The following is a 12,929-nucleotide window of genomic DNA, read 5'->3' on the forward strand; positions in this document are numbered from 1 at the left end:
CATTGCGGCGCGCGGGCCTCTCACTATCGCGGCCTCTCTTGTTGCGGAGCACAGGCTCCAGACGTGCAGGCTCAGTAGTTGTGGCTCACGGGCCTAGTTGCTCCGCGGCATGTGGGATCCTCCCAGACCAGAGCTTGAACCTGTGTCCCCTGCATTTGCAGGCAGATTCTCAACCACTTTGCCACCAGGGAAGCCCCACCCCTCCCTGTTCTTTAGATGAGGGAACTTTGTATAGCTTTATCTTTGAATTCACTTAATAAAACTATTATAATTTACCCTTTTCAAGTGTATGATTCTATTTTTTTTAATAGTTTCTGTTTCTCTAATGAGGTATTCTATCTATTCATCATTGTGACAATATCTTCCTTTACATTTAGCATTGTTATATTAGCTGCTTAAAAAGTCTTGTCTTCTACTTCCAACATCTGGGTCGTCTCAGTGTTGATCTCCATTAATTGTCTTCCTTTTGGGAATGGGTTACATTTTCTTGATTCTTTGTATGTCAGTTAATTTTGGATTGTATTCCTCACATCATAAATGTTTATACTGCAGGCTGGATTCTGTTATATTCTTCCAAAGAGTGTTTTGATTTGTTTGGTTTAGTTGGTTGTTTTTGCTTACTTGTTTTAATAAGCATTTAATTTGGTGAAACTCAAATTGCAAACTCAGTCTCCTTTGTACTGGGCAACAACTCAAATCCCAATTCAATTTTTAGCTTTAGTTGGACTGTTTGGAGTCTGCCCTGTGCAAGCATAGTTGAGAGGTCAGCCAGAGATTTGGCTGAGTTCACAGAATTTGGGCTTTCTCTCTGGTTCTCTCCTTTCTGGGTTTTTTCTCTCTACTTTCCAGTGGCTATAGTGATCCCTGACTCTCCTCTAATTCTTCAAGCCAGACAGACTGGGTTTTTACACAACTTTTAAATGTAGGGCATGGCTGCCCTACATACCATGGACTGGGTCTACCTTTAGGCTAAAAACGTTCAAAAATGGGAAACTTACCTAATGCCATGTCCTTCTTCCAGGTATTGATAACTCCTCCAAGTATATGCCTACTTTTGATCTCTTTCCAGTGCCTTCAGGTGGTTGTTTATTATATTTTACCTAGAATTTGTTATCTGTGGAGGAGTAGTCCAATAAGAACTTAATCAGCTATTATTGGAAGTTAATCATTATAGAACCATCTCTTGCAACTTAGCTAGTTTAAGCCCAAATTTTTATTTTTAAAATAATACCTTTTGATCTATTTTCCACTGAAGTATTGAGGGATTTTTCTTGGGACATTCAAAATCTACTTTTATGCCTTTGTCTTTGTTATTTGGGCTATCAGGACTGTGTCATCTCAGAATACATAAAGGCCACACTTGGAATAAGCATGTATTTGTTGAGATCTTTTTCTGTAAAATAAAATCTAGATTTTTTTTTTAAGCCTGGTTAGAGCTCTCAGAGAATGTATGAGATTAGCTATAAAATAATAAGATTGGTTTATTTTCATAGGAATAGATCTCATTATATATATACTTGATAATTGACAGTGGGGCAATGGGGTAATCTCAGTGAATTTTTGTTAGCTAGAGTGTTTTGTTAGCTAGAGTGTTTTGTTAGCTAGAACACCGTTTTCCAAGATCCAGTAAAATATTTACTCTATTAGGTAATAAAGTTTATGACATGTTCAGAGATTATGAGTGTGGTTTGTTTTATTATCAAGAGAGGTATTCTAATGGTTAAATTTTTTAAAAAAATTTTAATCGAGTCTGATCTTCACATATTAGAAAACTGCTTAACTGATTTGAAGAAAATGTATTTCTTCTTTGTTTAAAGGTGAAGTGGATCCTAAAGAGAGGATAGCACGCCAACGAAAACTATTACAGAAGAAACTTGGCCTTAATATGGGAGAAGCTATTGGAATGAGCACTGAAGAACTCTTTAATGATGAAGATTTGGATTATACCCCAACTTCAGCAGCCCTTGTAAACAAACAGCCTGTAGGTAAAACCTCTGGTTGGTTGATTGCAAGTAATAATACAGGGGATTTGCTTTATTTTGCTATGCAACTGGAATTTTAAAACATGCGTTTTTTAATTCTGCTCATTGTTGCTTAGCGTCACCATAATTTAGTGTCTTCATAAATTGGATTTCTAGTGGTAGATTCTTAGGAGACAGAAGTTGCCACCTACCTCATAGACATTGGACTATTAGATAAAAGGTATGGTACATCTTTTAGGAGACACTGGTGTTGAAAAATCCTAGTTGCATCAATTGCTCTTTCTTTGTTCTTCAATGAAGAAAAAAAAATATTTCAGAGGGTGGGAGATACTAAGGGCTATCATAGTCAGATATGATGATACTAGAAATGTTTACAGCTATGATTCTTTTATTTGAGAAAGTAACAAACATGGTGAAAACTTTCAAACAATGCAGAAGGGCACACAGTAGGAAGCAACCCTTTTTAAGTTATTTGTGCATTTTCCCTGAAATTTTCTCTGTATACATAAGTTCTTTTAAGCCATGTCCACCTTTTCTCACTTCATATGGCTTCATATATCAGTATATACAGATTGATCACATTCTTTTTTGACAGCTTTATGCTGTTTATATGGCTGTACCATAATTTTGCTCTGTATTTTTCCTGTTCCTCTGTTTTTCCAATTCCCAATGGATGCCTGTATGCTTCTTTTTTTTATATCATAGACTCTTTTTAAGCTCCAGTAAAAGCTGTGGCTCTCACCTCAGAAAAATTCACATACATGTGAGATATTACCTTTCAGGGAGTTTAGTGCTCTTTCCTCCTGCCCCTGCAATATCCTTTTAGGGATCTGTGGGTCCCATTAAGAATTCCTGCTTTACGTGAAACCCATATCTTTCATTCTCTTGGCCTTTCCCTTTGCTTAAGAGGAGAAGGGTTCTATTTGCCTTTATACCAGTTGCCCTCTAAACCATTAGAATTTGTAAACTAAATTTTTTGGCATTGAGGGGTATGTGATGATGATGGAACTTTTGCCGGCAAGGGGGAAGAAAAGGCAGATTCTGGAGGGAAAAAGAAGAGTACAGAGGCAGAAAATATAGTAACAACCAGGAAGGAATAGAAAGAAATGAAGTACAAAGGGACGCATAAGATGTAAATAAATAATAAAGAAGACAAGACTTCTCTGGTGGTGCAGTGGTTAGGAATCCGCCTGCCAATGCAGGGGACACGGGTTTGAGCCCTGGTCCGGGATGATCCCACAAACCGCAGAGCAGCTAAGCCCGTGCGCCACAACTACTGAGCCTGCGCTCTAGAGCCCGTCAGTCACACCTACTGAGCCCATGTGCCACAGAAGCCCACGCACCTAGAGCCCGTGCTCTGCAACAAGAGAAGCCACTGCAATGAGAAGCCTGCGCACTGCAACGAAGAGTAGCCCCCACTCACCACAGCTAGAGGAAGCCTGTGCGCAGCAACAAAGACCCAACGCAGCCAGAAATAAATGAAATAAATAAGTAAAATTTTAAAAAATAAAGAAGGAAGACAATAGAATAAAATAAAGGAAAACAAAAATGTAGTAATGTGATCACAGTGTGGTATTTTGACATGGTGTAGGGAAATGAATGGGTAGGTGTATTAGAGAAAATGGGCTATAGTCAGAATAGTTGGATATGGGATGGCAGCAGCAAAGTTGAGATTTGCAGGATCCAAGTTTGGTTGCTTTAGATGTTGCGGACCTTTGGGAAGAGTTGCTGTGGTTAGTTGTTGCCATAGGGTCATCACTGCTACATTGCCTTGTGTATATGCCAGTGGTCCCTGGACCAAGTCTGTAGCAGGGCACCCACACCAGTGAGCCTAATTGATTGTAGAAGTATAAATTTCAATTGAATCTTAATCAGTTAAGGGCAGAAAGGATTTTTAGGCTTGCGCTCAAAGCATTTTTGTTCACATCCTTAATAATGTCTCCCATGAATGCAAAAGAGATCAAAAACAGTATGCAGTGAGTGATTAAGAGGGAAAAAACATAGGCTAAGTTAACTATAGGACGCTGGCCCAGTTACTAAAACTATATGGCTATAGTTATTTTTATTTTTTTCAGTAGAAGATGATTATCATTGTTTAAAACTTGACATTCTTTATTATAACTTTTGGATGGTAGTATGGTTTTTTTTTTTTTTTGCCTGTGTTGGGTCTTCGTTGCTGTGTGCAGGCTTTCTCTAGCTGTGGCGAGCGGGGGCTACTCTTCTTTGCGGTGCGTGGGCTTCTCATTGCAGTGCTTCTCTTGTTGCAGAGCATGGGCTCTATGCACGTGGGCTTCAGTAGTTGTGTCTCACATGCTTAGTTGCCCCGCGGGCATGTGGGATCTTCCCGGACCAGGGATCAAACCGATGTCCCCTGCATTGGTAGGTGGATTCTTAACCACTATGCCACCAGGGAAGTCCTAGTATGGTTATTTTGAAGTCTCACCTCTTCAAAGCCCTCACTGGGGTCAGGATCATACATTTTTGCCTTATCTGTGACAAATGAGCATTTCCTGGCAATTGAAAGAATAGGGGAGAAGGAAGAAGAGAGTGAAATTATGGTACAGTCATACAACAGAATAGCATGAAGCTGTCGAAGAATGTAATCAATTTGTATATAGTGAAATTTACAGACTTTAGTCCTCTTCTGAGGCTGAGACTATGGGTATATATTCTAACTTCAGAAGTTCAAATTCAGCATTCTTTTATTCTTTTAGACTCTCCAGGCAGCTGAATTGATTGACTCAGAGTTTCGAACAGGAATGAGCAATAGACAAAAGAACAAAGCTAAAAGAATGGCCAAGTTATTTGCAAAACAGAGATCCAGGGATGCAGTGGAAACTAATGAGAAGAGGTAATAATCTTTTTCTGCTTATTTAAAACAGTAATGTTGGTTAGCTTAAATCTGGGTCTGCTTGATTTCTAAAAACATTTTGATGACATTGTCTTTGGCTGTGGAGTACCATTTGGATTGTCTTTCTCAATTGTCGGAGAGTATTTACTGTTATTAGGGAGTAGGACAACTTTTCCAGAAAAATCCACATATGCACATTTTTTTTTCTTAATAATTATGAGCCCTGAATGAGGATTGAAGATCTTCCAAGGGGAGTGCATTTCAGGTAGCAGGAACAAGTGTAAATGCCTTAATCATGGAATATTCAAGAAACAGGAAGAAAGGCTGTATGACTGGGATGAGTAGACAGAAGTAAGAGTAGTAGAGAATGAAGTCAGAGAGATGGCCTGAGGACTACGAGTTAAGAATACTACATTTAGGGGCTTCCCTGGTGGCGCAGTGGTTGAGAGTCCGCCTGCCGATGCAGGGGACACGGGTTCGTGCTCCGGTCCGGGAAGATCCCACATGCCGCGGAGCGGCTGGGCCCGTGAGCCATGGCCGCTGGGCCTGCGCGTCCGGAGCCTGTGCTCCGCAACGGGAGAGGCCACAACAGTGAGAGGCCCGCGTAAGGCAAAAAAAAAAAAAAAAAAAAAAAAGAATACTACATTTATAAACTGGGTATTATATCACCTGTTCCCTGGCTGGGAGCTACGCCAAATAGTGGGTAGTAATCCAGGCTTGTTTACCTAATTCTGTTGTAGGAAAGGACTCTGGGGGTAAAATCACTGTCTTCACTTTCTTAATGAGTTCATAAAAATGATACCTGTGTGGCTTGGAGTAGCATTTCTCAAGGAGTGGTTCAAAACAACCCCCTTCATAAACATTTTGAGAAGCTTGTTAAAATGTAGATTCTTGGCCCCCACTTAACTCTTAAATCAGAATCTTTAGTGGTGTCCAAGAAATGTTTGAGGACATGGTGCGTTCATAAACACACGAGAGCCTATGAAAATAAGGTTTTGTTGCAGATAACAGAACTTTCTGTTCTTTCCATTCATATAAAGCTAAAAAGTTAAGTGTTTACAGCATTTATTTAAAAGCTAAGCATATGGTGGGGTAAACAATAAACATCTACTTGGCATAAATTTTTACTTGGAGATGTTTTTTTAAGTATAAAATCTTTATTGATCTTGTTAACTACAGGTTTTTTTTTTTAAGTTAACAGCTCATTAGGATCGTGTAGTAACCTACTAAGTGTTTTTACTGACTTCTATTCATTTAAGACTTTTACCCAAATATCTGAATATTGGAAATAATAGACCTTATTTTTCAGAGCCCATGACTCATTCATTACACAGATATTTATTAAATACTTTTTATGTGCCAGATACTGTTCTACGCTCTCATGATACAGTAGTGAATAAAATAGGTAAGAACTCCTGTCTTCGTGGAGCTTACATTCTAGAGAGAAAGATAGATGAGGAATAAGATAAATAATTATATTAATGGTAAGGGTTAAGAAGGAAAAAAGAGGTAAAGCAAGGAATGAACAAGTGAAATGTTTTGTGGGGAGGGAGTTTTAAATTTTAGATAGGATGGTCAGGGAGAGATTCACAGAGGTTACTTTTCAGTAAAGATATGAAAGAAGTGAGGATGCTAGCCAGCCCTGTGAACATCTTAAAAAGACATTCCAAATAGAGGGAATAGCAAGGACAAAAGCCTGGAAGTAGAAACATGCTTAACAAGTTCAAAGACAGTAAAATGACCAAACAGTGTGACTCGATTGAATTAGAAAGAATTAGAATAATAATAGTCTCCGATTTCTTTCATCACCTTACGGAAAAAATGGTTGACCAAGATTACGCTATTAAGGTGGAAGGTGGGCCTGGGTGGCTATCTATAGAAAATAATGCTGTATATACCTTAACAATGCTAATTCTTTCTTTCTGTTAATAATTCAATAAAGCAGTTACTTGTCTTCTCCTTTGTAATATTTTATTATTAGTCAAGCCTCTGTTTTTGTTCTTTTAGTCATAAAATTTTCCTCAAATTTTCTACACACATTTTTCATCTTCTAATAGTCTTATCTCTATATTTCTCAAGAACTAGTAAGATTATAGTGTGTTGCTCAGTATATTAGTTTTTTCCAGGGTACAAAAGCCTAAAAAAAAAAAGTTATGCTGGGCCAGATTTAGGTTGTTAGGCCAAAAGAGTTTAAAATAAAAAGGAGAGGAGCTGGTTGTAGAGAGAAGGGGAAAAAAGAAGACATTGTTAAATTTGAGATCCAGTCTGAAAGCAAGACGTCTTTGACCTTTTTACATTTATCAGTAAGAGTACTAGGATAAAGTTTGCTCAAACATTTTTAAGCAGTTAATCTTAGTTATTTGATACATGAAATTGTAAGTAAACCATATAAGCAGAAAATGACAAAACATTTGTTCAAATGATGGATTCTTTTACATTCATTGTGGTTAACATTATCCTTTATTCACTTTTTTTAAATGGTGACTTTTTTTTTTATAGCAATGATAGCACTGATGGGGAACCAGAAGAAAAGAGACGAAAAATAGCCAATGTTGTTATTAATCAGTCTGCAAATGATTCCAAAGTCCTGATTGATAATATTCCAGACAGTTCTCCCTTAATTGAAGAGGTACTATTGAAATGCCCTAAAGTGTCCTTTGAAATTATTTATAATTTTTTCATACTAATGTGTTACTAGATGGTATATAATAATCTGGCACTTGAGAGAACTTTTATTATTAAAAATCTAAGTATCTTTACTTCATTAGTAAAAACTGTTAATTATTTAAAAATTTAAAAGCCTGACTATTATTATTAGTCCTACAAATAAATACACCTTATTACTTAAATTATTAGCATAAGATAGATCTTTTAAATTAGTAGTAATTCTGTTTTTCTTATTCAGACAAATGAATGGCCTTTGGAAAGCTTTTGCGAAGAACTTTGCAATGACCTTTTTAATCCCTCCTGGGAGGTAGGATTTCTTCATTACAGTTTCTCTCAGCTCTATTTTCTTCGCTAATGATAGGAACCATGTCAAGCACAATCTGTTTTGTCAGAGTTCCTGTTCTTGCCCTGTATCCTTCTCAGAACCACTGGTCAGGGCTCTTCATATCACTCACCTCTTAAATAGAAAGCTTTAATAGACTGATTTTCACCTTTCATACCCCTTTTGACATATTTCTTTAGTGAATTGTTCATTTCTTTTCATTCTTTTAGCTATGATATAAAGAGTTGCATATCTTCCAGACAGTAAAAATTTCATCTGGAAGTGGACAATTTTGATTAAGACCAGTAGTTTCCAAGCAGTAGCTTAGCCTCAGAAATATTTCTTCAAAGAAAATCTTGAACAGGTCTCATGTAAAAGAGATGAACGTGAAGTTCCTCTGGTTGAAATTGAGGGTTGGTAGTCTCAAAACGATTCTGTCTCACTTCATGTGGCCTCTGAGTAATTTTAAAACACTGTTTTGGAATACCCTTTAGCACTCTTTCTGCTCCCTGATGTACTTCTATTTAAAGCTATTCAAATCTTAACTCAAATGGGGTCTTGAATAAGTGGGTGCAGTGTCAGTGGCATGTTTCCTCCCTTCCAGATGACACTACAGAAGGCTACAGGGCTACAGTAAAGTATTAGTCATGAGACATTTTATTTGAATTGTCTTCCTTTGATGCTTAACACTGGTAGCTTTGGAACTTAGTATTGATGTATTTATTTCTAAAATATTGATGTTTGGGCTATAAAGAACATTATATGATGCTTTTCTCTCCTTTCCTGTGGATGATGCTGAATGCAAGTAGACGTTAGAGGAGTGACAGCCAGGTGGATTAATATCTCAGAAGGAATTTAGAATAGCTGTTTTCTTGCCTTGATTTAAAAAAAAAATTCCACGTAATCAAAATTGTGAAATAAATATACGTAATTCTTCTTGGACAATAGAAGAAAAACACATTCTTGTGAAGTACTGCTTAGTTTGTTCCAATTTCTTAAAAATCTAATATCCCTTTTTCATATTGAAGCAAAGGTAAACACTGTTTCTTAAGCATTTAACCTCTGATATTTGCTTCTTGGTTCTTTTTAGGTTCGACATGGTGCAGGCACTGGACTTAGGGAAATCCTTAAAGCTCATGGGAAAAGTGGTGGTAAAATGGGAGACAGCACTTTAGAAGAGGTAAGTGTAAGTGTAGAGAATCAATAATTATCACCAAGTTTCAGTAGGTGGCCTCTTTTTCCAAGACAGGGAAGTAACAGAGCCATGAAGTAGAAATGAGAGGTAAATAATAAGAAACATGGAAAGGTGAACATGAAGAAAAAGATAAAAAGGTTAGGAAGAGGTTTATTTATATTATTTATAGACAGGAAGAATGAGTTCAAGGGAAAGATACGTCTGGAAATATTGAGTGGAAAAATATGTAGAAGCACTAGTATTTGAGCAGGATATAAGGGATTAGAATGTAGAGTAAGATGAATGAAAGGATAGTTTAAAGGTCAGTAAGCAATAGGATTGGTGTTAAAATGGAGACCCTGGTAATAGGCTAGATAATAAATACATGATAGATATAATTAATATCAGAGCAGGCTTAAGTGGTTTCTTAATTTCTCTTGGAGTGCAAGTAAAATAATAGAATTCATGAATTTTAAAGGTTTTGGTACAGTATATCTAATAATCATCGAAGAGGATGTGGTTAATATTAAAGATAGTAATTGGAACTATTCCATATTTTGGTTACTGTTCCTACAGCTAAAATAATCTGTCCCAGTATTTTGTTTCAGTTTACTATACTATAATAGTTTAGTTTTAGTTTTTGGACCTAATATGTTTCCCTTAATATGTTTTAATATGTTATTAAAAAGTGATCATTTTAACAGATGATTCAACAGCATCAAGAGTGGTTGGAAGACTTGGTTATTAGACTCCTTTGTGTGTTTGCATTAGACAGATTTGGAGACTTTGTTTCTGATGAAGTAAGTATCGCCTAAGGGAGGCTTTACCCAATCAAATTTCAGATTCTTACAAAATAAGTTTTTTTTGCAAATGTGAGTTATCTTACTTTCTCATTTGTAGGTTGTGGCACCAGTTCGTGAAACTTGTGCTCAGACATTAGGTGTGGTGTTAAAACACATGAATGAAACAGGAGTTCATAAGACTGTGGACGTGCTGCTTAAATTACTTACACAAGAACAATGGGAAGTTAGACATGGTGGTCTGCTAGGAATAAAATATGCTTTGGCAGTTCGTCAGGTAAACACTTCAGTTTTTGAAGCATGTATGGGAGAGTTTTTCCCCCTCTTAGTTTATTTTCATTAATTAAACGAATTGGCCCTGGATTCTTAGTGTTACAGGTAAGCCAGTCCTTCAAGATTTGCCTTGTTAAGGTAGTATCATAGAGATGGGCGATGCTAATAAGAATTCAAGTACAAATTAAAAGATAGGCTTGGAAACCTGTTTCTGTTTCATAGCAAGACCAGTTCTCTGCGAGATTCCTAGTGTATGATCACAGGAGTAGCCTATGGGAGCCGCCTTTATTGGGGCAATTGAAAAGAGGGTAGTTTGGAGTAATGAGAAGCAGGAAGAGATGGCTTTCTTTTCCCTCTTCTCTCGTATTCCCTTTGGTTGTCAGTGGTGTTGAATGAGAAATAGAAGTTAAGGTTCTAGCACAGGGGTGTGTATGTGTGTGTAGTCACACTGGGAATTCATTATCCTGTCTTGAAAACATGTTCTGATGTTTCAAGTCACAATGAATAATGAAATACTTGATACTGTTGTGTTCTTTTTGAAATGAGATTAGTTACATAGGCATCTGTTGATGTTATTTTTCATTTCCATTTACATGATTCTTTTTAAATAAATAAATATTGGAATTTGTGCTTCCATATGTAAATTTAATAATAGATGTTTAAGCACAATAATTGTACTATAGAAAATTAATCTATTTTGATGTACTCTTTTACAGGATGTAATTAATACTTTATTGCCTAAAGTTTTAACTAGAATAATTGAAGGACTCCAGGATCTTGATGATGATGTGAGAGCTGTTGCTGCAGCATCATTAGTACCTGTGGTAGAAAGCCTTGTGTATCTTCAGACACAAAAAGTAAATATTTTTGCATTTTCTTCATGTAGAGCCTGTTTACATTTGAGGTGTAGCATGTTAGGCAAAACACTGAGACTTTTTTCGCCATTCTCCATTTTTCTTATGACAAATAACCCTCTGATGCGTGGAATCTCGATTATATATTATCCTTGGGAAGAGTGAACTGTGTCTATTTATCTTTCCCTTTCATGTACAGAATATGTAGGGAACTTCCTTGAGAAGGAAGTAACCATCCCTTCTTCATTTCATTCCCGGTTTTTAGGCATATGAGATTCTTGTTTGTTTTGATTTTGGTTTTGGCTTTTGGTTTTTTAATCTGGTTTCATCTTTGAAATGCCTCTTTTAAGATTTATCTGACTTCCCTTTGTATTATCAAAACTGGAACACATGTATTTGGGAGTGTGGCAAGCAGTACTTTGAAAGCTCAGAAACTAAATTTGTCCTTTCATGATGATTAGGAATGTATTAAATATATTAAAATTACTTTACTCAGAGAGTCCTGACATGTGTGTCTACACTGTATTGGTTTCAAAGTTTAGTTTTTTACATAAAATCGAGTATTGGATATCTTATTTCCTGAATTCTCCATCCCATTATGAGCCTCATTAGAAAGGGCAGTGCCAAAGTAGAGTTGAGTGGCATTAAAAAGAGGGGTAGAGGGCTTCCCTGGTGGCGCAGTGGCTGAGAGTCCGCCTGCCGATGCAGGGGACACGGGTTCGTGCCCCGGTCCAGGAAGATCCCACATGCCGCGGAGCAGCTAAGCCCGTGGGCCATAGCTGCTGAGCCTGCGCGTCCGGAGCCTGTGCTCCGCAACGGGAGAGGCCACAACAGTGAGAGGCCCGCGTACTGCAAAAAAAAAAAAAAGGGGGTAGAGAATTGTTAAAGGCTTCTTAACTTTGCTCAAAACTGGCATTATCCAAGGTCATTGGGATTGTATATGTTGTTGAATCAGTAGTGACTCCTGAGATACAGTTTGGCATGGCTCGGGAACATTTCTTGCAAAATTAATAACTGTTTTCTTGATAACTAATCTTACAGGTACCCTTCATTATAAATACATTATGGGATGCTCTTCTGGAACTAGATGATCTAACAGCTTCAACAAATAGTATTATGACTCTTCTTTCATCCTTGTTAACTTATCCTCAGGTTCAACAATGCAGGTAATTATTTCTATTCAGTGGAATAAAGTAAAAAGTGTGTACATACATTTCCAGATAATAAAGCCTAAAAACACAATAGTCTAGCACCTTTTAGAACAGTACTGTAAGTTGGGGATGCCAAAGACAGTTATTTCCAGGAGGACTTTTCTTCTTGACTGTCTAGCCACCAGCTCTTTTGGGGCAGGAACTTAGGTCATATTCTTGGGTTAGTTCATTTATATAATTCTTCGATTTGTTCATCCTGTAATAGTTAACTTTAGAAATACAATTATTTACATATTATTTTCACCTCTAGCCCCAGACTATGGAATTTTAGCCTTTGTGACATTTAGTTAATAGAATTATCGTTGAACATCAGTTTTACTTTTTCCAAAATCTGCTACTCTGTAAACTTTTTCTTTGTGATGTTCACTTCAACTCTTGTTCTTGATTTCAATAATCAGTCATCAGGAAGGGCATACATAATAATGTAATATAATGTCCAAAGGCAGAGTCTGGGTGAAGCCAAAACATAAACCAAAAATTTAAAGTGTTGTTTATTTTCCTATCCTGATACTTGAAATGAAGCTCAGCTAATTAATGTATTCCCTACCTTTTAGACTGGCTCCTGAATATTATTTTCTATTAATAGTATCCTTGGAGATAGAGAAGAAGAAAATCGTATGCAACAACAACAACAAAAAAATCACAGATGAGAAAGTTAATTATTCTTCTTAGCCTAGTGAGAGTGTTCAGTGAATGTTTATGTGATTATGATTATAAATGATTTCTGGTTCTGTGAGTGAGTCTGTTTACAATGAAAATCATCAATGTGTGAAAAATGTTTCAAATAATACTGAC

The 12,929-nt window shown here is 36.8% G+C and overlaps 1 protein-coding gene across 1 annotated transcript in view; it reads left to right on the forward strand.

Annotated features, from left to right (window-relative positions):
* Positions 1–12,929, forward strand: part of BTAF1 (B-TFIID TATA-box binding protein associated factor 1) — a gene marked incomplete at both ends in the record, with an annotated part of 94,571 nt that overhangs the window by 21,834 nt on the left and 59,808 nt on the right. The window contains 9 exons of the mRNA XM_079706036.1: positions 1,818–1,981; positions 4,697–4,833; positions 7,333–7,462; positions 7,739–7,807; positions 8,913–9,002; positions 9,701–9,796; positions 9,897–10,073; positions 10,786–10,926; positions 11,965–12,089. Coding sequence (XP_079562162.1) covers positions 1,818–1,981; positions 4,697–4,833; positions 7,333–7,462; positions 7,739–7,807; positions 8,913–9,002; positions 9,701–9,796; positions 9,897–10,073; positions 10,786–10,926; positions 11,965–12,089 — 1,129 coding nt within the window. The remainder of the gene's footprint in view (positions 1–1,817; positions 1,982–4,696; positions 4,834–7,332; positions 7,463–7,738; positions 7,808–8,912; positions 9,003–9,700; positions 9,797–9,896; positions 10,074–10,785; positions 10,927–11,964; positions 12,090–12,929) is intronic.

Source organism: Hyperoodon ampullatus (assembly GCF_949752795.1).
Source record: "Hyperoodon ampullatus genome assembly, chromosome: 1".
Taxonomy (NCBI): Eukaryota; Metazoa; Chordata; class Mammalia; order Artiodactyla; family Ziphiidae; genus Hyperoodon; species Hyperoodon ampullatus.